Source organism: Anomalospiza imberbis, unplaced genomic scaffold (genome assembly GCF_031753505.1).
Source record: "Anomalospiza imberbis isolate Cuckoo-Finch-1a 21T00152 unplaced genomic scaffold, ASM3175350v1 scaffold_276, whole genome shotgun sequence".
NCBI lineage: Eukaryota > Metazoa > Chordata > Aves > Passeriformes > Viduidae > Anomalospiza > Anomalospiza imberbis.
In genome coordinates this window covers 73,623-100,482 of record NW_027099902.1, presented here as the reverse complement: position 1 = coordinate 100,482, position 26,860 = coordinate 73,623, and the positions used below count along the sequence as shown (strand labels likewise).

Genomic DNA, 26,860 nt, shown 5'->3' with positions numbered 1-26,860 from the left:
GGAAAAAATCTGAATTTTGGGAAAAAATTCAGAATTTTGGGGAAAAAAATCGGAATTCTGGGAAAAAATCTTGGGAATTTTGGGAAAAAATCATTGGAATTCTGGAGAAAAAATTGGAATTTTGCGAAAAATATTTGGGATTCTGGGAAAAATTTTGAATTTTCGGGAAAAAAAATCTGAATTTTGGGAAAATATTTGGATATTGGGGAAAAATATTTGGAATTTCGGGAAAACTTGGAATTGTGGGAAAATATTTAGAATTTTGGGGGGAAAAATTGGAATTTTGGGTAAAAAATCTTGGGAATTTTGGGAAAAAAATTCAGAAATTTGGGAAAAAATGGAATTCTGGGAAAAAATCTTGGGAATTTTGGGGAAAATCGTTGGAATTTTCTGGAATTTTTCCTGGAATTTTTGAAATTTTTTTACATTTTCTGGAATTTTCTCAAAATTTCACCGATTTTCCCCAAATTCTCTGAGTTTTTCCTGGAATTTTCCGGAATTTTCCCGAATTTTCCCGAATTTTTTGGATTTTTGTTTTAAATTTCCCTGGAATTTTCCCAGAATTTTCTGGAATTTTCTCTTTCTTTTTTTTAATTTTCTGGAATTTTTCCTGGAATTTTTGAATTTTTTTTTACATTTCCTGGAATTTTCTCAAAATTTCACCGATTTTCCCCAAATTCTTTGAGTTTTTCCTGGAATTTTCCCGAATTTTCCGGAATTTTCCCGAATTTTTTGCATTTTTTGTTTTTAAATTTCCCTGGAATTTTCCCAGAATTTTCTGGAATTTTCTCTTTTTTTTTTTTAATTTTCTGGAATTTTTCCTGGAATTTTTGGAATTTTTTTTACATTTTCTGGAATTTTCTCAAAATTTCACCGATTTTCCCCAAATTCTTTGAGTTTTTCCTGGAATTTTCCGGAATTTTCCGGAATTTTCCCGAATTTTCCCGAATTTTTTGGATTTTTGTTTTAAATTTCCCTGGAATTTTCCCAGAATTTTCTGGAATTTTCTCTTTTTTTTTTAAATTTTCTGGAATTTTTCCTGGAATTTTTGAATTTTTTTTACATTTTCTGGAATTTTCCTGGAATTTCACCGATTTTCCCCAAATTCTCTGAGTTTTTCCTGGAATTTTCCCGAATTTTTTGGAATTTTGTTTTAAATTTCTCTGGAATTTTCCAGAATTTTCTGGAATTTTCTCTATTTTTTTTTAAATTTTCTGGAATTTTTCCTGGAATTTTTGAATTTTTTTTTACATTTCCTGGAATTTTCTCAAAATTTCACCGATTTTCCCCAAATTCTTTGAGTTTTTCCTGGAATTTTCCCGATTTTTTGGGGAATTTTTTTACATTTTCTCGATTTTTTTGAAATATTTCCTGAATTTTCCTGAATTTTAGAGAATTTCTGGGAAAATATTTTTTATTTTTGGGAACTTTCCAGAAATTTCTGGGTTTTCTTGATTTTTTTTCCAGGCATTTTCTCAAATTTTCTGGAATTTCCCCGGAATTTTCCTGGAATTTTCTGGATTTTTGGGAACTTCCCATAATTTTCCGGAAATTTTTTTGATTTAAAAAAAAAATTCTGGAATTTTCCTGAATTTTTTTTTCATTTTCTGGAATTTTCCTGGAATTTTCCTGGAATTTTCCTGGAATTTTCCTGGAATTTTCCTGGAATTTTCTGGATTTTTTAGTGGAATTTTCCCGGAATTTTCTCCAAATTTTCCCAGATTTTTTCGGAATTTTCCCGGAATTTCCCCTGGAATTTTCTGGAATTTTTCTTGATTTTTTTCTGGATTTTTTTGGGGGCATTTTTTGGGATTTTAAACAATTTATTTATTATAATTTATTTTCTCTGGAATTTCCTCGGAATTTCCCCAGAATTTCCAGAAAATCTTGGGAATTTTGGGAAAAAAAAATCCGAATTTTGGGAAAAATCCCGAATTTTCTGGAGTTTTTCCGGAATTTCCCCGGAAATTTCTGGAATTTTCCCCAGAATTTCCCCGGAATTTCCCAGAATTTCCCAGGATTTTATGAAATATTTTGGAATTTTTGGGAATTTCCCGGAATTTTCTGGAATTTTCTCGGAAATTCCCAGAATTTTCTGGAATTTTTTTTTTTTTTTTTTTTTTAAATTTTCTGGAATTTTCCAGATTTTTAAAAAATTAATTTATTTTTATTTATTTTTCTTTGGAATTTCCTCAGAATTTCCCCGGAATTTAAGGAATTTTTTTGGAATTTTGGGAAAAAACCTTTGGGATTTCGGGAAAAAAAATCCGAATTTTGGGAAAAAATCCCGAATCTTCTGGAGTTTTCCCGGAATTTTCTGGAATTTTCCCGGAATTTCCCTGGAATTTTCTGGAATTTTTCTTGATTTTTTTCTGGATTTTTTTGGCATTTTTTGGGATTTTAAACAATTTATTTATTATAATTTATTTTCTCTGCAATTTCCTCGGAATTTCCCCGGAATTTCCGGGAAATCTTGGCAATTTTGGGAAAAAAAAATCCGAATTTTGGGGAAATCTCTGGAATTTTCTTGGAATTTCCCAGGATTTTCTGGAAATTTTTTTGAATTTTTGTCGAATTTTCTGGAATTTCCCAGATTATTTTGAAAATTAATTCATTTTTATTTATTTTTCTCTGCAATTTCCTCGGAATTTCCCCGGAATTTCCGGAAAATCTTGGGAATTTTGGGGAAAAAAATCCGAATTTTGGGAAAAATCCCGAATTTTCTGGAGTTTTTCAGGAATTTCCCCGGAAATTTCTGGAATTTTCCCGGAATTTCCCCGGAATTTCCCAGAATTTCCCAGGATTTTATGAAATATTTTGGAATTTTGGGGAATTTCCCGGAATTTTCTGGAATTTTCTCGGGATTTTCTTGGAATTTCCCAGGATTTTCTGGAATTTTTTTTGAATTTTTGTCGAATTTTCTGGAATTTCCCAGATTATTTTAAAAATTAATTTATTTTTATTTATTTTTCTTTGGAATTTCCTCGGAATTTCCCCGGAATTTCCGGAAAATCTTGGGAATTTCGGGAAAAAAATCCGAATTTTGGGAAAAAATCCCGAATTTTCTGGAGTTTTTCTGGAATTTCCCCGGAAATTTCTGGAATTTTCCCGGAATTTCCCCGGAATTTTCCAGAATTTCCCAGGATTTTATGAAATATTTTGGAATTTTTGGGAATTTCCCGGAATTTTCTGGAATTTTCCCGGAATTTCCCGGAATTTTCTGGAATATTTTTTTAAATTTTTTTTTAATTTTCCGAAATTTTCCAGTTTATTTTTTAAAATTAATTTGTTTTTATTTATTTTTCTCTGCAATTTGCTCAGAATTTCCCCCGGAATTTAAGGAATTTTTTTGGAATTTTGGGAAAAAACCTTTGGGATTTCGGGAAAAAATCCGAATTTTGGGAAAAATCCCGAATTTTCTGGAGTTTTTCCGGAATTTTCTGGAATTTTCCCGGAATTTCCCCGGAATTTTCCAGAATTTCCCAGGTTTTTATGAAATATTTTGGAATTTTTGGGTATTTCCCGGAATTTTCTGAAATTTTCTCGGAATTTTCTGGAATATTTCTTGATTTTTTTTTAAATTTTCTGGAATTTTCCAGATTATTTTTTAAATTAATTTATTTTTATTTATTTTTCTTTGGAATTTTTTCAGAATTTCCCCGGAGTTTAAGGAATTTTTTTGGAATTTTGGGAAAAAACCTTTGGGATTTCGGGAAAAAAAAATCCGAATTTTGGGAAAAAAATCCCGAATCTTCTGGAGTTTTTCCGGAATTTTCTGGAATTTTCCCGGAATTTCCCCGGAATTTCCCAGAATTTCCCAGGATTTTATGAAATATTTTGGAATTTTTGGGAATTTCCCGGAATTTTCTGGAATTTTCTCGGAATTTCCCGGAATTTTCTGGAATATTTCTTGATTTTTTTTAAAATTTTCTGGAATTTTCCAGATTATTTTTTTAATTAATTTGTTTTTATTTCTTTTTCTCTGCAATTTCCTCAGAATTTCCCTGGAATTTTAGGAATTTTTTTGGAATTTTGGGAAAAAACCTTTGGGATTTCGGGGAAAAAAAATCCGAATTTTGGGAAAAAAATCCTGAATCTTCTGGAGTTTTTCCGGAATTTTGGGGAATTTCCCGGAATTTTCTGGAATTTTCCCGGAATTTTCTGGAAGTTTTATTTATTTTTTTTTAATTACTGGAATTTTCCAGATTTTTTTTTAAATTAATTTATTTTTATTTATTTTTCTTTGGAATTTTCTCAGAATTTCCCCGGAATTTAAGGAATTTTTTTGGAATTTTGGGAAAAAACCTTTGAGATTTCGGGAAAAAAAATCTGAATTTTGGGAAAAAATCCCGAATCTTCTGGAGTTTTTCTGGAATTTTCTGGAATTTTCCCGGCATTTTCTTTGAATTTTTCTGGATTTTTTCTGGATTTTTTTGGCATTTTTTGGGATTTTAAACAATTTATTTATTATAATTTATTTTCTCTGGAATTTCCTCGGAATTTCCCCGGAATTTCCGGGAAATCTTGGGAATTTTGGGGAAAAAAATCCGAATTTTGGGAAAAATCCCGAATTTTCTGGAGTTTTTCTGGAATTTCCCTGGAAATTTCTGGAATTTTCCCCGGAATTTCCCCGGAATTTCCCAGAATTTCCCAGGATTTTATGAAATATTTTGGAATTTTTGGGAATTTCCCGGAATTTTCTGGAAATCTCTGAAATTTTCTTGGAATTTCCCAGGATTTTCAGGAAATTTTTTTGAATTTTTGTCGAATTTTCTGGAATTTCCCAGATTATTTTAAAAAATAATTTGTTTTTATTTATTTTCTCTGGAATTTCCTCGGAATTTCCCCGGAATTTCCGGAAAATCTTGGGAATTTTGGGGAAAAAAATCCGAATTTTGGGAAAAATCCCGATTTTTCTGGAGTTTTTCTGGAATTTCCCTGGAAATTTCTGGAATTTTCCCCAGAATTTCCCCGGAATTTTCCAGAATTTCCCAGGATTTTATGAAATATTTTGGAATTTTTGGGAATTTCCCGGAATTTTCTGGAATTTTCTCGGAATTTTCTGGAAGTTTTATTTATTTTTTTTAAATTTCTGGATTTTTCCAGATTTTTTTTTTAATTAATTTATTTTTATTTATTTTTCTTTGGAATTTCCTCAGAATTTCCCCGGAATTTAAGGAATTTTTTTGGAATTTTGGGAAAAAACCTTTGGGATTTCGGGAAAAAAATCCGAATTTTGGGAAAAAATTCTGAATTTTCTGGATTTTTTCCGGAATTTTCTGGAATTTTCCCGGAATTTCCCTGGAATTTTCTGGAATTTTTCTTGATTTTTTCTGGATTTTTTTGGGGGCATTTTTTGGGATTTTAAACAATTTATTTATTATAATTTATTTTCTCTGCAATTTCCTCGGAATTTCCCCGGAATTTCCAGAAAATCTTGGGAATTTTGGGAAAAAAAATCCGAATTTTGGGAAAAATCCCGAATTTTCTGGAGTTTTTCTGGAATTTCCCCGGAAATTTCTGGAATTTTCCCCAGAATTTCCCCGGAATTTTCCAGAATTTTCCAGGATTTTATGAAATATTTTGGAATTTTGGGGAATTTCCCGGAATTTTCTGGAATTTTCTCGGAATTTCCCGGAATTTTCTGGAATGTTTTTTGATTTTTTTTTTAATTTTCTGGAATTTTCCAGATTTTTAAAAATTAATTTATTTTTGTTTCTTTTTCTTTGGAATTTCCTCGGAATTTCCCCGGAATTTAAGGAATTTTTTTGGAATTTTGGGAAAAAACCTTTGGGATTTTGGGAAAAAAATCCGAATTTTGGGAAAAAATCCCGAATCTTCTGGAGTTTTTCCGGAATTTTCTGGAATTTTCCCGGAATTTTCCCGGAATTTTCCAGAATTTCCCAGGTTTTTATGAAATATTTTGGAATTTTTGGGAATTTCCCGGAATTTTCTGAAATTTTCTCGGAATTTTCTGGAATATTTTTTGATTTTTTTTTAATTTTCTGGAATTTTCCAGATTATTTTTTAAATTAATTTATTTTTATTTATTTTTCTTTGGAATTTCCTCAGAATTTCCCCGGAATTTTAGGAATTTTTTTGGAATTTTGGGAAAAAACCTTTGGGATTTCGGGAAAAAAAATCCGAATTTTGGGGGAAAATCCCGAATCTTCTGGAATTTTTCCGGAATTTTCTGGAATTTTCCCGGAATTTCCCCGGAATTTTTTTGAATTTTTCTTGATTTTTTTCTGGATTTTTTTGGCATTATTTGGGATTTTAAACAATTTATTTATTATAATTTATTTTCTCTGGAATTTCCTCGGAATTTCCCCGGAATTTTCGGAAAATCTTGGGAATTTTGGGAAAAAAAATTCGAATTTTGGGAAAAAATCCCGAATTTTCTGGAGTTTTTCTGGAATTTCCCCGGAAATTTCTGGAATTTTCCCCAGAATTTCCCCGGAATTTTCCAGAATTTCCCAGGTTTTTATGAAATATTTTGGAATTTTGGGAATTTCCCGGAATTTTCTGGAATTTTCTCGGAATTTCCCAGAATTTTCTGGAAGTTTTATTTATTTTTTTTAAATTTCTGAAATTTTCCAGATTTTTTTTAAAATTAATTTATTTTTATTTATTTTTCTTTGGAATTTCCTCAGAATTTCCCCGGAATTTAAGGATTTTTTTTGGAATTTTGGGAAAAAACCTTTGGGATTTTGGGAAAAAAATCCGAATTTTGGGAAAAAAAATCCCGAATCTTCTGGAGTTTTCCCGGAATTTTCTGGAATTTTCCCGGAATTTCCCCGGAATTTTCTGGAATTTTTCTCCCTCCTCCGCGCTTTCCCGGGAATTTGGGATTTTTCCGTTTCCCCGCCGCTTTTCCGTGGATTTTTTTCCCCGAAAAAATAAAAAATTAAATCCCGAATTTCTGATTTTGTGTCGTTCTGGGGTTGAAATTTGGGGAAATGTGGGAAAAATTGGGAAAATTTGGGAAATTTTGGGGAAATTGGGGATCCTTTGGGGGTTTCTGGGAATAAACCCGGGATTTTTTAGGATTTATTGGGATTATTTTGGATTAATTAGGATTTTTGGGGAGGATTTTTGGGGATTTTTATTTTGGGATTTATCGGAATTTTTTGGGGATTCTTTTCGGGATTTATTTGGGATTTTTTGGGATTTTTGGGGGGAAAATTAATTTTATTTATTGGGATTTATTGGGATATTTTGAGGATTGATTTGGGATTTTTGGGGATTTATTTGGGATTATTTTGGATTTTTTTGGGATTTATTTGGGATTTATCGGAATTTTGGGGGGGTTTTGGTTTACTTGGGATAATTTTGGATTTCTCGCGAATTATTAGGATTTTTTGGGCATTTTTTTTTTGGGATTTAAAAATTTTATTGGGATTTTTTTTGGCCTCTCTTGGGATTTAACGGGATTATTTTGGGTTATTTGGGATTTTTTGGGGGATTTATTTGGGGATTTTTGGGATTATTTTGGAATTTTTTTTGGATTTTTTTCTTTGGGAATTTTTGGAGATTTTTGGGGGGGGTTATTTGGGACTTGTACAATTTATTGGGATTTGTTGGGATATGTTGGGAATTTTTTTTGGATTTATTGGGGATTTTTAAAATTTTATTGGGATTTTTTTGGGATCTATTTGGATTAATTTGGAGAAATTACTGGGGATTTTTTTGGGATTTTTTGGGATATTTGGAGATTTATTTGGGGATTTATTTTGGATTTTTGGGAATTTTTTAATATATTTTGAGATTTTTGGAGATTATCTTGGATTTTTCGAGATTTTTTTGGGATTTACTTGGATTTATTGGAACTATTTGGGATTTTTTGGGATAATTTTTGATTTTTGGGATTTATTTTGGATTTTTGGGATTTTTGGGGATATTTTTGGAGATTTTTTGGGATATTTTTGCTGATTTATTGGCGTTTTTGGGATATTTTGGGAATTTTGGGGGGGTGTATTTGGGATTTTTGGGGGAATTATTTTGGGATTATTTGGGATTATTTTTGGATTATTTGGGATTATTTTGGGATTTCCTGGATTTTTTTTATGGGTTTTTTGGGGGATTCTTGGGGGGATTTATTTGGGATTTACTGGGATTTTTTGGGGGGATTTATTTGGGATTTACTGGGATTTTTGGGAGATTTGGAGATTTATTGGGGATTATTTGGGATTTATTTTGCTTTCTTGGGATTTTTTTTGTAATTTCTTGGGTTTTTTTTGGGAATTGCTTGGGATTTCTTGGGAATTCTGGGTTTCCTCCGAGTGGAATTTGGGCAGGAATTCCCAGCTGGGCTGAAATTCCCAGAGAATCCCTGGGAATGTCCAAGGAAAGGCTGGAAAATCCCGGGATTTTGGGGTTGGGATGGGATTGGGTTGAAGATCCATGGATCCCATCCCAAACCGTTCCGGGATTCCGGGATCCAGGATGCTCAGGATCCATCCCGAGGGATTTTTGTGGAATTTGGGGATGGAAAAGAGAAGGGAGACCCTTCCTGGAGTCCCGAATTTCCAGGGAATTCCCAAAATTCCTTGCCAGAAAGGAGTCAGGATGGGGATGGATCCAATCCTGAGCTGGGAATGGAGGGAATTCCCGGGAAAATGGGATTTTGGGAAGGAATCCCCAGCTGGGCTGAAATTCCCAAAGAATTCCTGGATCCCTGAGAGCATCCAAGGAAAGGTTGGAAAATCCCGGGATTTTGGGATTGGGATGGGATGGGATTGAAGATCCATGGATCCCATCCCAAACCGTTCCGGGATTCCGGGATCCAGGATGCTCAGGATCCATCCCGATGGATTTTTGTGGAATTTGGGGATGGAAAAGAGAAGTAGAATTCCAAATTCCCAGGGAATTCCCAAAATTCCTTCCCGGAGAGCAGCTGGGATGGGGATGGATCCAATCCCAGGCCGGGAATGGAGGGAATTCCCTGGGAAAAGGGGAGGAATTTGGGAAGGAATTCCTAGAGTATCCCCGGGAGCATCCAAGGAAAAGCTGGAGCGCCCTCGCACCGCGATCGGAGCGGGATGAGCTCCCGGAATTCCCGCTCCGATCCCGAATTCCCTCGGGAATCTCTTCCCGTTTTTTTTTTTTTTTTTGTTGTTGCTTTTTTCCCAGCCCGGCAGCGAGAGGGTTACGGGAGGCGGGAGCGCCGCGATCCCGGGAAAATCCCTTCCCGCTTTTCCAGCCTCCATCCCGAGCTTTTCCCATCACCGGGGAAACCGGGAAGCTCCAGCGGGAAGAGGATGCGGGAATCGGGAAGCGCTCCCGGGAGAACGGCGGGATCGCACCCCCGCATCCCGACATTTTTCCCGGTTTTTTGGGTTTTGTATTTTTTTTTTCCCCGGTTTTTTCCCGGTTTTTGTGGATCCCGGCGGGAACGAGGCATCTCGGGAAGGAGGAGCAGGGGAGGCATCGCGACATCTCTGGGGCAGAGCTGGGAAAGCTGGGAAAGCGCCTGGAAAAGGAGCTGGGAGAGGAGCCGGGAATCGGCCGGGGAAAATCCGGGAATCGGCCGGGAAAGAGCCGGGGAAAATACGGGAATCGCCTGGGGAAGGAGCCGGGAATCGGCCGGGAAGAAGCCGGGAATTGGACGGGAATCGGCCGGGAAGGAATTCCGGGAATCAGCCGGGAAGGAATTTCAGGAATCGGCCGGGAAGGAGCCGGGATTCGGCCGGGAAGGAATTCGGGGAATCGGCCGGGAATCGCCAGGGGAGGAACCGGGAAGGGATTTCAGGATTCGGCCGGCTATCAGCCGGGAAGGAGCCGGGATTCGGCCGGGAAGGAGCCGGGATTCGGCCGGGAAGGAGCCGGGAATCGGCCGGGGAGGAATTGCGGGAATCAGCCGGGAATGCCGGGCTCCCCCTTCCCGGCGCCGCCGTTTTCCCGGGATTGAGGCAAAAGCCGGAAAAGCGGCCAGGCCCTTCAGGATGGCGATGCTGCGCTGAGAGCATCCCACGGTTCCCTCCGGAAAACCGGGAATTCCACGCCGTCCCTGCGTCCCTCCCTCCCTCCATCCAGGATGCCCAGGAACCGCGCCTTCTCCGAGCCGGAATTCTCGGCCGAATATTCCGCCGATTATTCCCTGAGTTTCCCCTCGGATCCCGACGGGAACCTCCGCCGCTCCCGGGAGTCCCCGGCCCCGCAGGGCTGGTGGGGGGGGCCCTGCCCGTGCCTGCCGCATTCCCGGCGTTTTTCCTTCTCGCCGGAATCCCTGGAAAAGCTCTACCAGACCTATTTCCGCCGCCAGCGCCACGAGACGCTGCTGGTCCTGGTGGTCTTCTCCGCCCTCTTCGACTGCTACATCCTGGGAATGTGCGCGGGGTTTTCCCGCATGGAAAAGCTGCTCCCGGCGCTGGCCGCGCTGGCCGGGCTGGTGGCCCACGGCTGCATCTTCCTCCTGCTGAAATCCCGGCTTCTCCCGGAGGATTTCTCCCAGAGATTCCTGCCCTGCGGGCTGTGGGCGCTGACGGTGGCGCAGCTCTGGGGGCTGCTGGGGCTGGAATTCCAGAGGAGTTTTCCAGAGGCGGTGGACACGGCGGGCTGGCAGGCGTTCTTCGCCTTCTCCTGCTTCCTGACGCTGCCGCTGCGCCTGGCGCGGATCCTGCTGCTGGCGGCCGCCTCCTGCGGCGGCCACGCGCTCGTCCTGGGAATCGTGGGATTCCAGAGGGGCCGGGAGGACGCGGATCGAGGGGAGGTGGCCAGGCAGGTGCGGGAATGGGGCGGGAATGGGGTGGGAATTCCATGGATCAATGGGTGCTGGCCAGGCAGCTGCGGCAATGGGGCGGGAATGGGGTGGGAATGGTAGGAATGGGGTGGGAAACGACAGGGGATGGGGTGGGAATGGTGGGAATTCCATGGATCAATGGGTGGGAATGGTGGGAATTCCATGGATCAGTGGGTGGAAATGGTGGGAATTCCATGGATCAATGGGTGCTGGCCAGGCAGGTGCGGGAATGGGGCGGGAATGGGGTGGGAATGGTGGGAATGGGGTGGGAAAGGACAGGGGATGGGGTGGGAATGGGCTGGGAATTCCATGGATCAATGGGTGGTGGCCAGGCAGGTGCGGGAATGGGGTGGGAATGGGGTGGGAATGGTTGGAATTCCATGGATCAATGGGTGGGAATGGTTGGAATTCTATGGATCAATGGGTGGGAATGGTGGGAATTCCATGGATTGAGGGCATGTGGCTAGGCAGGTGCGGGAATGGGGTGGGAATGGGGTGGGAATGGTTGGAATTCCATGGATCAATGGGTGGGAATGCTTGGAATTCCATGGATCAATGGGTGGGAATGGTTGGAATTCCATGGATCAATGGGTGGGAATGGTTGGAATTCCATGGATTGAGGGGGTGGCCAGGCGGGTGCGGGAATGGGGTGGGAATGGGCTGGGAGTAGTGGGAATGGAAAGAAAATGGACAGGGAATGGGAATGGGAATGGGAATGGGAATAGTGGGAATTCCATGGATCAGTGGGTGGGAATGGTTGGAATTCCATGGATCAATGGGTGGGAATGGTGGGAATTCCATGGATCAATGGGTGCTGGCCAGGCAGGAGCGGGCATGGGGCGGGAATGGGGTGGGGATGGTGGGAATTCCATGGATTGAGGGGACGTGGCCCGGCAGGTGCAGGAATGGGGTGGGAATGGGGCGGGAATGGGCTGAGAGTAGTGGGAATGGAAAGAAAATGGACAGGGAATGGGAATGGGAATGGGAATGGGAATGGGAATAGTGGGAATTCCATGGATCAATGAGTGCTGGCCCAGCAGGTGCAGGAATGGTCTGGGAATGGGGTGGGAATGGTAGGAACGGGGTGGGAAAGGACAGGGGATGGGGTGGGAATGGTTGGAATTCCATGGATCAATGGGTGGGAATGGTGGGAATTCCATGGATCAATGGGTGCTGGCCAGGCAGGTGCGGCAATGGGGCGGGAATGGGGTGGGAATGGTAGGAATGGGGTGGGAAAGGACAGGGGATGGGGTGGGAATGGTTGGAATTCCATGGATCAATGGGTGGGAATGGTGGGAATTCCATGGATCAGTGGGTGGGAATGGGCTGGGAATTCCATGGATCAATGGGTGCTGGCCAGGCAGGTGCGGGAATGGAGCGGGATAGGGATGGGAATGGTGGGAATGGGCTGAGAAAGGACAGGGGATGGGGTGGGAATGGGCTGGGAATTCCATGGATCCAGGGGAGGTGGCCAGGCAGGTGCGGGAATGGGGTGGGAATGGTCTGGGAATGTTGCAGGAATGTGGCAGGAATGGTTTGGGAATGGGGTGGGAATGGCGCGGATCCTGCTGCTGGCGGCCGCCTCCTGCGGCGGCCACGCGCTCGTCCTGGGAATCGTGGGATTCCAGAGGGGCCGGGAGAACGCGGATCGAGGGGAGGTGGCCAGGCAGGTGCAGGAATGGGGCGGGAATGGGGTGGGAATTCCATGGATGGAAGGGAGGTGGCCAGGCAGCTGCAGGAATGGGATGTGCATGGTCTGGGAATGGGGTTGGAATGGTGGGAATTCCATGGATCAATCGGTGGGAATGGTGGGAATTCCATGGATCAATGGGTGGGAATGGTTGGAATTCCATGGATCAATGGGTGGGAATGGTGGGAATTCCATGGATCAATGGGTGGGAATGCTGGGAATTCCATGGATCAATGGGTGCTGGCCAGGCAGGAGCAGGAATGGAGTGGGAATGGGGTGGGGATGGTGGGAATTCCATGGATTGAGGGGACGTGGCCAGGCAGGTGCGGGAATGGGGTGGGAATGGGCTGGGAGTAGTGGGAATGGAAAGAAAATGGACAGGGGATGGGAATGGGAATGGGAATGGGAATAGTGGGAATTCCATGGATCAATGGGTGGGAATGGTGGGAATTCCATGGATCAATGGGTGGGAATGGTGGGAATTCCATGGATCAATGGGTGGGGATGGTGGGAATTCCATGGATGGAGGGGACGTGGCCAGGCAGGTGCAGGAATGGGGTGGGAATGGGGTGGGAATGGGCTGGGAGTAGTGGGAATGGAAAGAAAATGGACAGGGAATGGGAATGGGAATGGGAATGGGAATGGGAATGGGAATGGGAATAGTGGGAATTCCATGGATCAATGGGTGCTGGCCCAGCAGGTGCGGGAATGGGCTGGGAATGGGGTGGGAATTCCATGGATGGAGGGGAGGTGGCCAGGCCGCTGCGGGAATGGGGCGGGAATGGGCTGGGAATAGTGAGAATGGTGGGAATGGAATGGGAATGGGAATGAGAATGGGAATGGGAATGGGGTGGGAATGGTGGCAATGGACAGGGAATGGACAGAAAATGGTGGGAATTCCATGGATCGAGGGGAGGTGGCCCGGCAGGTGCGGGAATGGGGTGGGAATGGAGTGGGAATGGTGGGAATGAAAATGGAACAGGGTGGGAATGTTGGGAATGGACAGGGAATGGTGGAAATTCCAAGGATCGAGGGGAGGTGGCCAGGCAGGTGTGGGAATGGGGTGGGAATGGTGGGAATGGTGGGAATGAAAATGGAATGTGTTGGGAAAGTTGGGAATGGACAGGGAATGCTGGAAATTCCAAGGATCGAGGGGAGGTGGCCAGGCAGGTGCAGGAATGGTCTGGGAATGGGGCGGGAATGGGGTGGGAATGGTGGGAACGGGGTGGGAATGGTCTGGGAATGGGGTGGGAATGGTGGGAATTCCATGGATGGAGGGGTGCTGGCTGGGCAGGTGCGGGAATGGGGTGGGAATGGTCTGGGAATGGGGCGGGGAATGGAGGGGAGCAGCCACGTTTGGGGTGCTCAGAGCTTTTCCTGGATTTTTCCGTGCGTTATCCATGGGTTATCCATGAGTTATCCATGACTTCTCCACGGAAAGAAGGAAAAAGTGGGAGTTTATTCACGTTTTCAGGATAATTTGGGAACGTGGAGTTCGTGCCGAGAGTTTGGAAAGCGCGGCTCAAAAAAACGGGGAAATCCCAAATTTTTCCTGATTTTTGGGATGCGTGGCCTGGGGTTTGTGGGATACGAGGAGGAAAACTTGGAGAAATCCCACTGCAGATCCGGGAATTTGGGATTGGGATTGGGATCGGAGCTTTTCCCGCAGAATTTGGGATCTGGGATCTCCTCTATGCTAGAATTTTTCCTGCGGAATTTGGGACCTGGGATCGGAATTCTCCCCCAGGTTTTGAGATCTGGGATCAGAGCTTTTCCCGCAGAATTGGGGATTTGGGATTGGAGCTTTTCCTGCAGGATTTGGGATTTGAGATCGGAGCTTTTCCCTCAGAATCTGGGATCCAGGATCTCCTCTGTCCTGGACATTTTCCCACAAAATTTAGGATTTGGGATCGGAGCTTTTCCCACAGAATTTGAGATCTCGAATTGGAGCTTTTCCTGCAGGATTTGGGATCTGTGATCGGAATTTTCCTGCAGGATTTGGGATCTGGGATCGGAGCTTTTCCCCCAGGTTTTGGGATCTGGGATCGGAGCTTTTCCTGCAAAATTTGGGATCTGGGATCAGAGATTTTCCTGCAGAATTTGGGATCTGGGGTTGGAGCTTTTCCCACAGATTTTGGGATCTGGGATCAGAGCTTCTCCCGCAGGATTTGGGATCTGGAATCAGAGTCTTCCCTGCAGGATCTGGGATCCGGGATCTCCTCTGTGCCAGAGCTTTTCCCACGGAATTTGGGATCTGAGAAGTGTTTGGGATCTTGGGACACATGGGGAGAATTTTTTGGGATGATACTCACGGAAGGGCAGCACGACGCTCATGGAAAAGCAGCTGGAATGGGATGGGCGAGAGGATTCCCGGGATTTTCAGCATTCCCGGGATCTTCAGCATTCCCAGTTTTCCGTGGCCACCCCAAGATTGTCCCGTTGTCGCAACAATCCCGGGGCTCGGTCCCATCCCGGGGTTTCTCCTCCTCCATTCCCAACTCCGGACGGAACCGGGCAATTCCCGGGAATTCCCGGGTGTGCTGGTGGGGCCCGGGGCCGGATCCGGCCGTGGGACACTCCCGGGGGATTTTGGGATCTGTTCCCATCCCTGTGTCCCGTCCCCAGGTCCCACAGCCCACGGATCGGGATCCAGTCCATGGGATCAGGATCCAACCCAAAGATGGGATCCATCCCATGGATCTGGATCAATTCTTTGGGATCGGGATCCAGCCCACAGGGTCAGGATCCAATCCATGGGGACAGGATCCAACCCAAAGATGGATCCATCCCATGGATCTGGATCAATTCTTTGGGATCGGGATCCAGCCCACAGGGTCAGGATCCAATCCATGGGGACAGGATCCAACCCAAAGATGGATCCATCCCATGGATCTGGATCAATCCCATTGGATCATTCAGGATCCATCCCACGGACCTGGATCATCCCATTGGATCATTCAGGATCCACCCCACACTCGGGACAGAACAGGAACGCTCCCAAATTTCTGGCCGTTCCCGGAATGCTGCTTGAGAGCCCGGCCGTGTTTTTCTGGAACTTTCTCGCTCCGAGGGCTGCAATTCCCAGGGAACGGCACCACGTGATCTGCTCGGAGCCGCCTCCTTCCCCCGGGATCCCTCGGGATCCCCCGGGATCCCAGCCCAGCTGCTGCCTTTTCCCAAAACATCTCCGGATTTCGAACCCCAGGATGATCCTGGAGCGATTTTGGAGCCAGTTTTCCCCCGCAAATTCCCGATATTTATCCCAAAATGGGGGTCTGAGGTTGTTCTCCAGGGTTGGAACAACGATCGGGGCCACGCCGGATCCGCTCATCCGGAATTCCTTTTCGTTCATCCCGGAGATCCCGTGATCCCAAATTCCCGCTGCCTCTTCCTGAAGATCCTGTGATCCCAAATTCCTGATGGTTGTTCCGAATATCCTGCAATCCAAAATCCCGCTCTTCCTTCCCGAATATCCCAAAATTCCAAATTACCACCGTTCCATCCCGGATATCCCCCAATCCCAAATTCCTGCTCATTCATCCCGAATATCCCCTGACCCCGAATTCCCACTCTTTCATCCTGAATATCCCATGATCCCAGTTTCCCCCTGTTTCTTCCCAAACATCCCTTGGTCCCAAATTCCTGCCCTTCATCCCAAATACACCTGATCCCAAAATCCTGCACTTTCATCCCAAATATCCCCTGATCCCAAATTCCTGCTCTTTCACCCCAAATATCCGGTTATCCCGATTTCTCACAGTTTAATCCCAAAAATCCTGTGGTCCCAAATCCCCGCCATTCCATCCCGAATATCCTATGATCCTATGATCCCAAATTCCCGCTGTTTCTTTTCGAATAGCCCATGATCCCAAATTCTCGCTCTTCCATCCCAAATATCCCTGATCCCAAATTCCTGCTGTTCCATCACAAATATCCCCCAATCCCAAACTCCTGCTGTTTCTTCTTGAAGATCCCATGATCCAAAATTCCTCCTCTTTGTTCCTGAATATCCCATGATCCCAAATTCCCCCTGTTTCTTCCCAAATATCCCGTGATCCCAAATCCCCGCCGTTCCATCCCAAATATCCCGTGATCCCAAATCCCCGCCGTTCCATCCCAAATATCCCGTGATCCAAATTCCTCCTCTTTGTTCCTGAATATCCCCCGATCCCAAATTCCCACCATTCAATCCAGGATATCCCCAAACCCAAATTCCCGCTGTTCCATCTCGAATATCCCTTGATCCCAAATTTCTGCCCTTTGATCTCGGAGATTCTCTGATCCCAAATCCCCGCCCTTCCATCTCGATCCCAAATTCCTCCTCTTTGTTCCTGAACAGACCTTGATCCCAAATCCGACGGTTCCATCCCGAATATCCTCCGATTCCAAATTCCCGCTGTTTCTTTTAAAGTATCCATGATCCCAAATTCTTGCTCTTTCATCCCGAATATCCCATGATCCCAAATTCCCCCTGTTTCTAACCAAATATCCCTGATCCCGAATTCCACTTTTTTATCCAAATATCCGTGATCCCAAATTCTCACGGTTTAATCCCGATTATCCCATGATCCCAAATATCCCTGATCCCAAATTCCTGCTGTTCCATCACAAATATCCCCCAATCCCAAACTCCTGCTGTTTCTTCTTGAAGATCCGTGATCCCAAATTCCTCCTCTTTGTTCCCGAATATCCCGTGATCCCAAGTTCCCCCTGTTTCTTCCAAACATCCCTTGGTCCAAATTCCCGCCCTTCACCCCTAATACCCATGATCCCAAATTCCTGCCATTCAATCCCGAATATCCCATGATCCCAAATTCCTCCTCTTTGTTCCCAAATATCCTGTGATCCCAAATTCCCCCTGTTTCTTCCCAAAGATCCCCTGATCCCAAATTCCTCCTCTTTCATCCCAAATATCCCCAATCCCAAATTCCTGCTGTTTCTTTTCAAATATCTCACGATCCCAAATTCTTGCTGTTTTATCCCAAATATCCCTGATCCCAAATTCCTCCTTTTTATTCCCAAATATTCTGTGATCCCAAATTCCTGCCCTTCCATCCAAACATCCCATGATCCTGAATTCCCACCCTTCCATCTCGGAGATCCCTCAATCCCCAATTCCCACTCTTTCATCCTGAAAATGCTTTGATCCCAAATTCCTGCTATTTCTCCTTGGAAATCCCATGATCCCAAATTCCCGCCCTTCCATCCCAAATATCCCTGATCCCAAATTCCCGCTGTTCCATCCCAGGTATCCCCTGATCCCAAATTCCCACTGTGCAGCCACAAATTTCCCGTGATCCCAAATTCCAATGTTCCATCCAGAATAGCACCCAATTCCAAATTTCTGCTCGTTCATCTTGAATATCCCACAATCCCAAATTCCTGCTCTTTGTTCCCAAATATCTCCTGATCCCAAATTCCTGTCCTTCCATCTCAAATATCCCTTGATCCCAAATTCCCCCTGTTTCTTCCCAAAGATCCCCTGATCCAAATTCCTCCTCTTTGCTCCCAGACATCCCTTGGTCCAAATCCCCGCCATTCCATCCAAACATCCGTGATCCCAAATCCCCGCCATTCCATCCCGAATATCCCCCGATCCCAAATTCCCGCTGTTTTTTTTCAAATATCTCATGATCCCAGAATCTTGCTCTTTCATCCCAAATATCCCCCAATCCCGAATTCCTGCTCTTTCATCCCGAATATCCCCTGATCCCGAATTCCCGCTCTTCCATCCCGAATATCCCATGATCCCAAATTGCCACCCTTCCATCCCGAATATCCCATGATCCCAAATTCCCACTCTTTCATCCGAATTTCCCATCATCCCAAATTCCCGTTGTCCATCCAGGTATCCCCTGATCCCAAATTCCCGCTGCTCAATCCCAAATATCCCGTGATCCCAAATTCCCGTCGTTCCATCCGGAATATCCCCGATCAAATTCCCTCTCGTTCATCCCGAATATTCGCAATCCCAAATTCCTGCTCTTTGTTCCTGAATATCTCCTGATCCCAAGTCCTCCTCTTCCTTCGCAAATATCCCGTGATCCCAAATTCCCGCCCTTCATCCCAAATCCCCCTGATCCCGAATTCCTGCCATTCTATCCTGATTAGACCATGATCCCAAATTCCTCCTCTTCCATCCCGAATATCCCCTGATCCCAAATTCCCCTCCGTTTCTTCCGGAATATCCCGCGATCCCAAACTCCCACTGTTCAATCCCGATTATCCCATGATCCCAAACCCCCGCGATCCCAAATTCCTGCAACGGATCCCAAATCTCCGGGGGTTTTCCCCCATTCCATCGTACGCCTGCGCCACGGCAGTGGGCGCCATGTCGCACGTCATGGCCGACCGGAAGCACCGGAAGGCCGTGATGCCGTTCCTCCCAAATCCGCGGGTGTCCCAAATCCTGGGATATCCCGTGATCCCAAATCTCCGGGTGTTTTCCCATATCCTGGCAGCTGGTGTCGAACAGGGCGGTGGGCGCCATGTCGCACGTCATGGCCGACCGGAAGCACCGGAAGGCCGTGATGCCGTTCCTCCAAATCCGCGGGTGTCCCAAATCCCGGGATATCCCGTGATCCCAAATGTCCGGGTGTTTTCCGATTCCCATATCCCGGCAGCTGGTGTCGAACGTGGCGCTGTACGCCTGCGCCATGGCGGTGGGCGCCATGTCGTACGTCATGGCCGACCGGAAGCACCGGAAGGCGTTCCTGGAGGCGCGGCAATCCCTGGAGGTCAAACTCAACTGGAGGAGCAGAGCCAGCAGCAGGTGGGAACAGCGGGATCGGGAATGGGAATGGGAATGGGATCGGGAATGGATTGGGAATGGGAATGGGAATGGGAATGGGATTGGGAATGGGATCGAGGACGAGAGCAGAAATGGGATCAGGAATAGGATTGGGATTGGGAATGGGGTCGGGGGTGGGATCAGGAATGGGATCAGGAACGGGAATGGGGTGAGGATGGGGAATGGGATCGGGATTGGGGTTGGGAACAGAGATCGAGAATGGGAGTGAGCGGGATCAAGAATGGGATCAGGATTGGGAACGGGATCGGGAGTGGGATCAGGATGAGAACAGGAATGGGATCGAGGACGAGAGCGGGAACAGGATCAGGAATGGGTTTGGATTGGGAACGGGACTGGGGATGGGAGCAGGAATGGGATCAGGATCGGGAATGGAATCGGGGACGGGATCGGGAATGGAGCGGGGAACAGGAGTGGAAATGGGAATGGGATGAGAATGGGAATGGGATGGGGAACCGGAGTGGGATCAGGATCAGGGATCAGGAGCAGGAATGGGAGTGGGATTGGGAATGGGGTTGGGGACGGGAGTGGGATGGGATCAGAAATGGGAATGGGGTGAGGATGGGATGGGAATGGAAATGAGATTGGGGATGGGAATGGGAACGGGAATGGGAACGGGAACGGGAATGGGAACGGGAATGGGGTCGGGAATGGGAATGGGATTGGGATTGGAACAGGACTGGCGTCAGGAGCAGGAATGGGATCGGAAATGGGAATGGGGTGAGGATGGGCTGAGAATGGGATAGGGAATGGGATTGGGGATGGGATAGGGGTTGGTAACGGGAGCAGGAATGGGATCAGGAATGGGATTGAGGATGAGAATGGGAACGGAACGGGATAAGGAATAGGATTGGGATTGGGAACAGCATTGAGAATGGGAATGGGAACAGGGTCAAGAATGGGATTGGGAATGGGAACGGGAATGGGATTGGGAGTGGGACGGAAACGGGATTGGGAGGGGGATTGGGAATGGAATGGAATTGGGAAAGGGCCGGGAACAGGATCAGAAAGGGGATTGGATCGGGAACGGGAATGGGATTGGGATAGCAATGGGGCGGGGATGGGATTGGGAATGGGGCTGGGAATGAGATCAGGAAGGGGATCGGGAATGGGCGTGGGAATTGGATTGGGAATGGGTCTGGGATAGCCGCTGGAGTTTTGGGATTGAGATGATGGATTCCAGAGCGGATTCCATCCCAGGAAATCTGTGGGGCTGAGCCAGGCAGGGACTGGGGAGCTGGGGAGGGAGCGGGAATCTCCTCCTGGGAATGGGGACAGGGACACGGGAATTTCCTCCTGGGGATGGGGACAGGGATACGGGAATCTCCTCCTGGGAATGGGGAAGGGACACGGGAATCTCCTCCTGGGAATGGGGCAGGGACACGGGAATCTCCTCCTGGGAATGGGGACAGGGACACGGATCGTTCCTTGGGAATGGGGACAGGGACAAGGGAATCTCCTCCTGGGAATGGGGACAGGGACAAGGGAATTTCTTCCTGGGGATGGGGACAGGGATAACGGGAATCTCCTCCTGGGAATGGGGACAGGGACACGGGAATCTCCTCCTGGGGATGGGGACAGGGACACAGGAATCTCTTCCTGGGGATGGGGACAGGGACACGGATCCGTTCCTTGGGAATGGGGACAGGGACACGGGAATCTCCTCCTGGAATGGGGACAGGGACACGGGAATCTCTCCTGGGAATGGGGACAGGGATACGGGAATCTCTTCCTGAGGATGGGACAGGGACACGGATCCGTTCCTTGGGAATGGGGACAGGGTCACGGGAATTTCCTCCTTGGGAATGGGGACAGGGACACGGGAATCTCCTCCTGGGAATGGGGACAGGGACACGGGGAATCTCCTCCTGGGAATGGGACAGGGACACGGGAATCTCCTCCTGGGAATGGGGACAGGGGATACAGGAATCTCCTCCTGGAATGGGGACAGGACACGGGAATCTCCTCCTGGGAATGGGGACAGGGATACAGGAATGCCCTCCTGGGAATGGGGACAGGGACACGGGAATCTCCTCCTTGGGAATGGGGACAGGGACACGGGAATCTCTTCCTGGGAATGGGGACAGGGATACGGGAATCTCCTCCTGGGAATGGGGACAGGGACACTGATCCATTCCTTGGGAACGGGGACAGGGACACAGAGCCGTTCCTCTGGAATCTCCTCCTGGGAATGGAGACAGGGACACGGAGCCGTTCCTTGGGAATCTCCTGGGAATGGGGACAGGGACACGGAGCCGTTCCTCGGGAATCTCCTGGGAATGGGGACAGGGACACGGAGGCCGTTCCTCAGGAATCTCCTGGGAATGGGGACAGGGGACACGGCTCCGTGTCCCTGGTAACGGCTCTGCCGCACGCCGGCGTTCCCGGGAGGAATTCCCGAGTTCCCAGGGGAAAATCCTCCGGGGTACCGAGCTCTTTGTGCGCTGTGGAATCCTCACGCGGAGCTGGGATGGATCCGCCCTGCTCCAGCTGCAGGAGCAGCCCTGATCCAGGGGTATTGATCCCTGATCCGTCCCTGATCCAGAGATATCGATCACTGATCCATCCCTGATCCAGGGATATCGATCACTGATCAGTCCCTGATCCAGGGATATCGATCACTGATCCGTCCCTGATCCATGGATATTGATCTCTGATCCATCCCTGATCCAGGGATATCGATCCCTGATCCATCCCTGATCCAGGGATATCGATCCCTGATCCATCCCTGATCCAGGGATATCGATCACTGATCCATCCTGATCCAGGGATATCGATCACTGATCCATCCCTGATCCATGGATATCGATCACTGATCCATCCCTGATCCAGGGATATCGATCACTGATCAGTCCCTGATCCAGGGATATTGATCCCTGATCCAGGGATATCGATCACTGATTGGTCCCTGATCCAGGGATATTGATCACTGATCAGTCCCTGATCCAGGGATATCGATCACTGATCCATCCCTGATCCAGGGATATCAATCACTGATCAGTCCCTGATCCAGGGATATCGATCACTGATCCATCCCTGATCCAGGGATATTGATCACTGATCCAGGGATATCGATCACTGATTGGTCCCTGATCCAGGGATATTGATCCCTGATCAGTCCCTGATCCAGGGATATCGATCCCTGATCAGTCTCTGATCCAGGGATATTGATCACTGATCAGACCCTGATCCAGGGATATTGATCCCTGATCAGTCCCTGATCCAGGGATATCGATCACTGATCCATCCCTGATCCAGGGATATCAATCACTGATCAGTCCCTGATCCAGGGATATTGATCTCTGATCCATCTCTGATCCAGGGATATTGATCCCTGATCCAGGGATATCGATCACTGATTGGTCCCTGATCCAGGGATATTGATCCCTGATCAGTCCCTGATCCAGGGATATCGATCCCTGATCCATCCCTGATCCAGGGATATCAATCACTGATCAGTCCCTGATCCAGGGATATTGATCTCTGATCCATCCCTGATCCAGGGATATTGATCCCTGATCCAGGGATATCGATCACTGATTGGTCCCTGATCCAGGGATATTGATCCCTGATCAGTCCCTGATCCAGGGATATCGATCCCTGATCCATCCCTGATCCAGGGATATCAATCACTGATCAGTCCCTGATCCAGGGATATTGATCTCTGATCCATCCCTGATCCAGGGATATTGATCCCTGATCCAGGGATATCGATCACTGATTGGTCCCTGATCCAGGGATATTGATCCCTGATCAGTCCCTGATCCAGGGATATCGATCCCTGATCAGTCTCTGATCCAGGGATATTGATCCCTGATCAGTCCCTGATCCAGGGATATCGATCCCTGATCAGTCTCTGATCCAGGGATATTGATCACTGATCAGACCCTGATCCAGGGATATTGATCCCTGATCAGTCCCTGATCCAGGGATATCAATCCCTGATCCATCTCTGATCCAGGGATACTGATCACTGATCCCTCCCTGATCCATGGATATTGATCCCTGATCCAGGGATTTTGATCCCTGATCCAGGGATATCAATCCCTGATCCATCCCTGGTCCATGGATATTGATCCCTGATCCATCCCTGATCCAGGTGTATCGATCCCTGGTCCATCCTGGACTCATCCAGGATCCATCCCTGGATTTGGGGTGTGGGATTTGGGACATGGCATGTGGGATGTGCGATGTGGGACGTGGGATTTAGGATCTGGAATTTGTGGAATCTGTGGAATTTGGGATGTGGAATTTGGGATGTGGGATGGGGGATGTGGGATTTGGGATGTGGGATGTGGGATGTGGGATTAGGGATGTGGGATTCAGTGCTTTTCCATGGATGGATCCCGCCGGGAATGGTTTAATCCTGGTTCGCTCCGTGGGGAAGCTCTCAGGGATCTTTGGGGACCTCGGAGCAGATCCCTTTCCTTTCTTGGTCCAACCTTTCCTTGGACACTCCCAGGGATTCTCTGGGAATTCCAGCCCAGCCCCTCCCCACCCTCCCACCTGGGAATTCCTTCCCAAATCCCACCCCAAATTCCTCCCCCTTTCACGTGGAATTCCCTCCATTCCCAGCTCTCCCAGCCTGGGATTGGATCCATCCCCATCCCCACTCCTCTCCAGGAAGGAATTTTGGGAATTCCCTGGGAATTCAGGACTCCAGGCAGGGTCTCCCTTCCCTTTTCCATCCCCAAATGCCATAAAAATCCCTCAGGATGGATCCTGAGCATCCTTGATCCCAGAATCCCAGAATGGTTTGGGATGGGATCCATGGACCTCCAATCCCATCCCATTCCCACCCCAGTCCCAGATTGCTCCAACCTTTCCCCGGCACACTCCCAAGGAACGAACCAACCCCTCTCCTCCTCACCACACCCAGCTTTTCCCGGAATTCCCTTCCTTTTTCCATCCCCAAATCCCATAAAATTCCCTTGGGATAGATCCTGAGCATCCTTGATCCCAGAATCCCGGAACGGTTTGGGATGGGATCCATGGACCTCCAATCCCATCCCATTCCCACCCCAATCCCAGATTGCTCCAACCTTTCCCCGGCACACTCCCAAGGAGCGAACCAACCTCCTCGGCTCCTCTCCACACCCAGCTTTTCCTGGAATTCCCTTCCCTTTTCCATCCCCGAATTCCGTAAAGATCCCTCGGGATGGATCCTGAGCGTCCTTCATCCCAGAATCCCGGATCGGTTTGGGATGGGATCCATGGACGTCCAATCCCATCCCATTCCCACCCCAATCCCAGATTGCTCCAACCTTTCCCCGGCACACTCCCAAGGAGCGAACCAACCCCTCTCCTCCTCACCACACCCAGCTTTTCCCGGAATTCCCTTCCCTTTTCCATCCCCAAATCCCATAAAGATCCCTCAGGATGGATCCTGAGCCTCCTTGATCCCAGAGTCCTGGATAGGTTTGGGATGGGATCCATGGATGTTCAATCCCATCCCATTCCCACCCCAGTCCCAGATTGCTCCAACCTTTCCCCGGCACACTCCCAAGGAGTGAACCAACCTCCTCGGCTCCTCACCCCACCCAGCTTTTCCCAGAATTCCCTTCCCTTTTCCATACCCAAATCCCATAAAAATCCCTCAGGATAGATCCTGAGCATCCTTGATCCCAGAATCCCAGAACGGTTTGGGATGGGATCCATGAACGTTCAATCCCACCCCATTCCCACCCCAATCCCAGATTGCTCCAACCTTTCCCTTGGACACTGCCAGTGACAAATCAACCCCTCTCCTCCTCACCCCACCCAGCTTTTCCCGGAATTCCCTTCCCTTTTCCATCCCCGAATTCCGTAAAGATCCCTCAGGATGGATCCTGAGCGTCCTTGATCCCAGAGTCCTGGAATGGTTTGTGATGGGATCCATGGATGTTCAATCCCATCCCATTCCCACCCCAATCCCAGATTGCTCCAACCTTTTCCCGGCACACTCCCAAGGAGCGAACCAACCTCCTCGGCTCCTCACCCCACCCAGCTTTTCCTGGAATTCCCTTCCCTTCTCCATCCCCAAATCCCATAAAATTCCCTTGGGATGGATCCTGAGCGTCCTTGATCCCAGAGTCCCGGAAGGGTTTGGGATGGGATCCATGGACGTTCAATCCCATCCCATTCCCACCCCAATCCCAGATTGCTCCAACCTTTCCCTTGGACACTGCCAGTGACAAATCAACCCCTCTCCTCCTCACCCCACCCAGCTTTTCCCGGAATTCCCTTCCCTTTTCCATCCCCGAATTCCGTAAAGATCCCTCAGGATGGATCCTGAGCGTCCTTGATCCCAGAGTCCTGGAATGGTTTGTGATGGGATCCATGGATGTTCAATCCCATCCCATTCCCACCCCAATCCCAGATTGCTCCAACCTTTTCCCGGCACATTCCCAAGGAGTGAACCAACCTCCTCGGCTCCTCACCCCACCCAGCTTTTCCTGGAATTCCCTTCCCTTCTCCATCCCCAAATCCCATAAAATTCCCTTGGGATGGATCCTGAGCGTCCTTGATCCCAGAGTCCCGGAACGGTTTGGGATGGGATCCATGGACGTTCAATCCCATCCCATTCCCACCCCAATCCCAGATTGCTCCGACCTTTCCCTTGGACACTGCCAGTGACAAATCAACCCCTCTCCTTCTCACCCCACCCAGCTTTTCCTGGAATTTCCTTCCCTTTTCCATCCCCAAATGCTGTAAAGATCCCTCGGGATGGATCCTGAGCGTCCTTGATCCCAGAGTCCTGGAATGGTTTGGGATGGGATCCATGGATGTTCAATCCCATCCCATTCCCACTCCAGTCCCAGATTGCTCCAACCTTTCCCTGGGACACTCCCAAGGAGCGGACCAACCTCCTCAGCTCCTCACCCCACCCAGCTTTTCCCAGAATTCCCTTCCCGTTTCCATCCCTAAATCCCATAAAATTCCCTGGGGATGGATCCTGAGCGTCCTTGATCCCAGAGTCCTGGATAGGTTTGGGATGGGATCCATGGACGTTCAATCCCATGCCATTCCCACCCCAGTCCCAGATTGCTCCAACCTTTCCCTTGGACACTGCCAGTGACAAATCAACCCCTCTCCTCCTCACCCCACCCAGCTTTTCCTGGAATTCCCTTCCCTTTTCCATCCCCAAATCCCATAAAGATCCCTCAGGATGGATCCTGAGCGTCCTTGATCCCAGAGTCCTGGATAGGTTTGTGATGGGATCCATGGATGTTCAATCCCATCCCATTCCCACCCCAGTCCCAGATTGCTCCAACCTTTCCCCGGCACACTCCCAAGGAGCGAACCAACCTCCTCGGCTCCGCACCGCCCCCTCCCCGCCCCGATTTCCCCCGCCGGCCGTCCCCTTCCCCGTTCCTTCCCCTGGCCGGAATTCCCGAGGCTCTCCGCCGGCGGCCTTCCGTCCCTCAGGAGCGGCTGATGCTGTCCATCCTGCCCAAGCACGTGGCGGACGAGGTGCTGAAGGACATGAAGAAGGACCCGAGCCAGAAGGAGCTGCAGCAGTTCAACACCATGTACATGTACCGCCACGAGAACGTCAGGTCAGCCCCGCGATCCCCCGGAAATCCTTCCCGGGAAACACCGCCGCCACCCCGCCGAGGGGCGGGGGGGAAGGGGGACCCCG

The 26,860-nt window shown here is 47.6% G+C and overlaps 1 protein-coding gene across 1 annotated transcript in view; it reads left to right on the top strand.

Annotated features, from left to right (window-relative positions):
• The first annotated feature begins 10,025 nt into the window (after positions 1 to 10,025).
• Positions 10,026 to 26,860, top strand: part of LOC137466549 (adenylate cyclase type 3-like) — a 33,915-nt gene continuing 17,080 nt past the window's right edge. The window contains 4 exon segments of the mRNA XM_068178263.1: positions 10,026 to 10,723; positions 19,055 to 19,178; positions 19,181 to 19,203; positions 26,647 to 26,777. Coding sequence (XP_068034364.1) covers positions 10,037 to 10,723; positions 19,055 to 19,178; positions 19,181 to 19,203; positions 26,647 to 26,777 — 965 coding nt within the window. The 5' untranslated portion in view covers positions 10,026 to 10,036.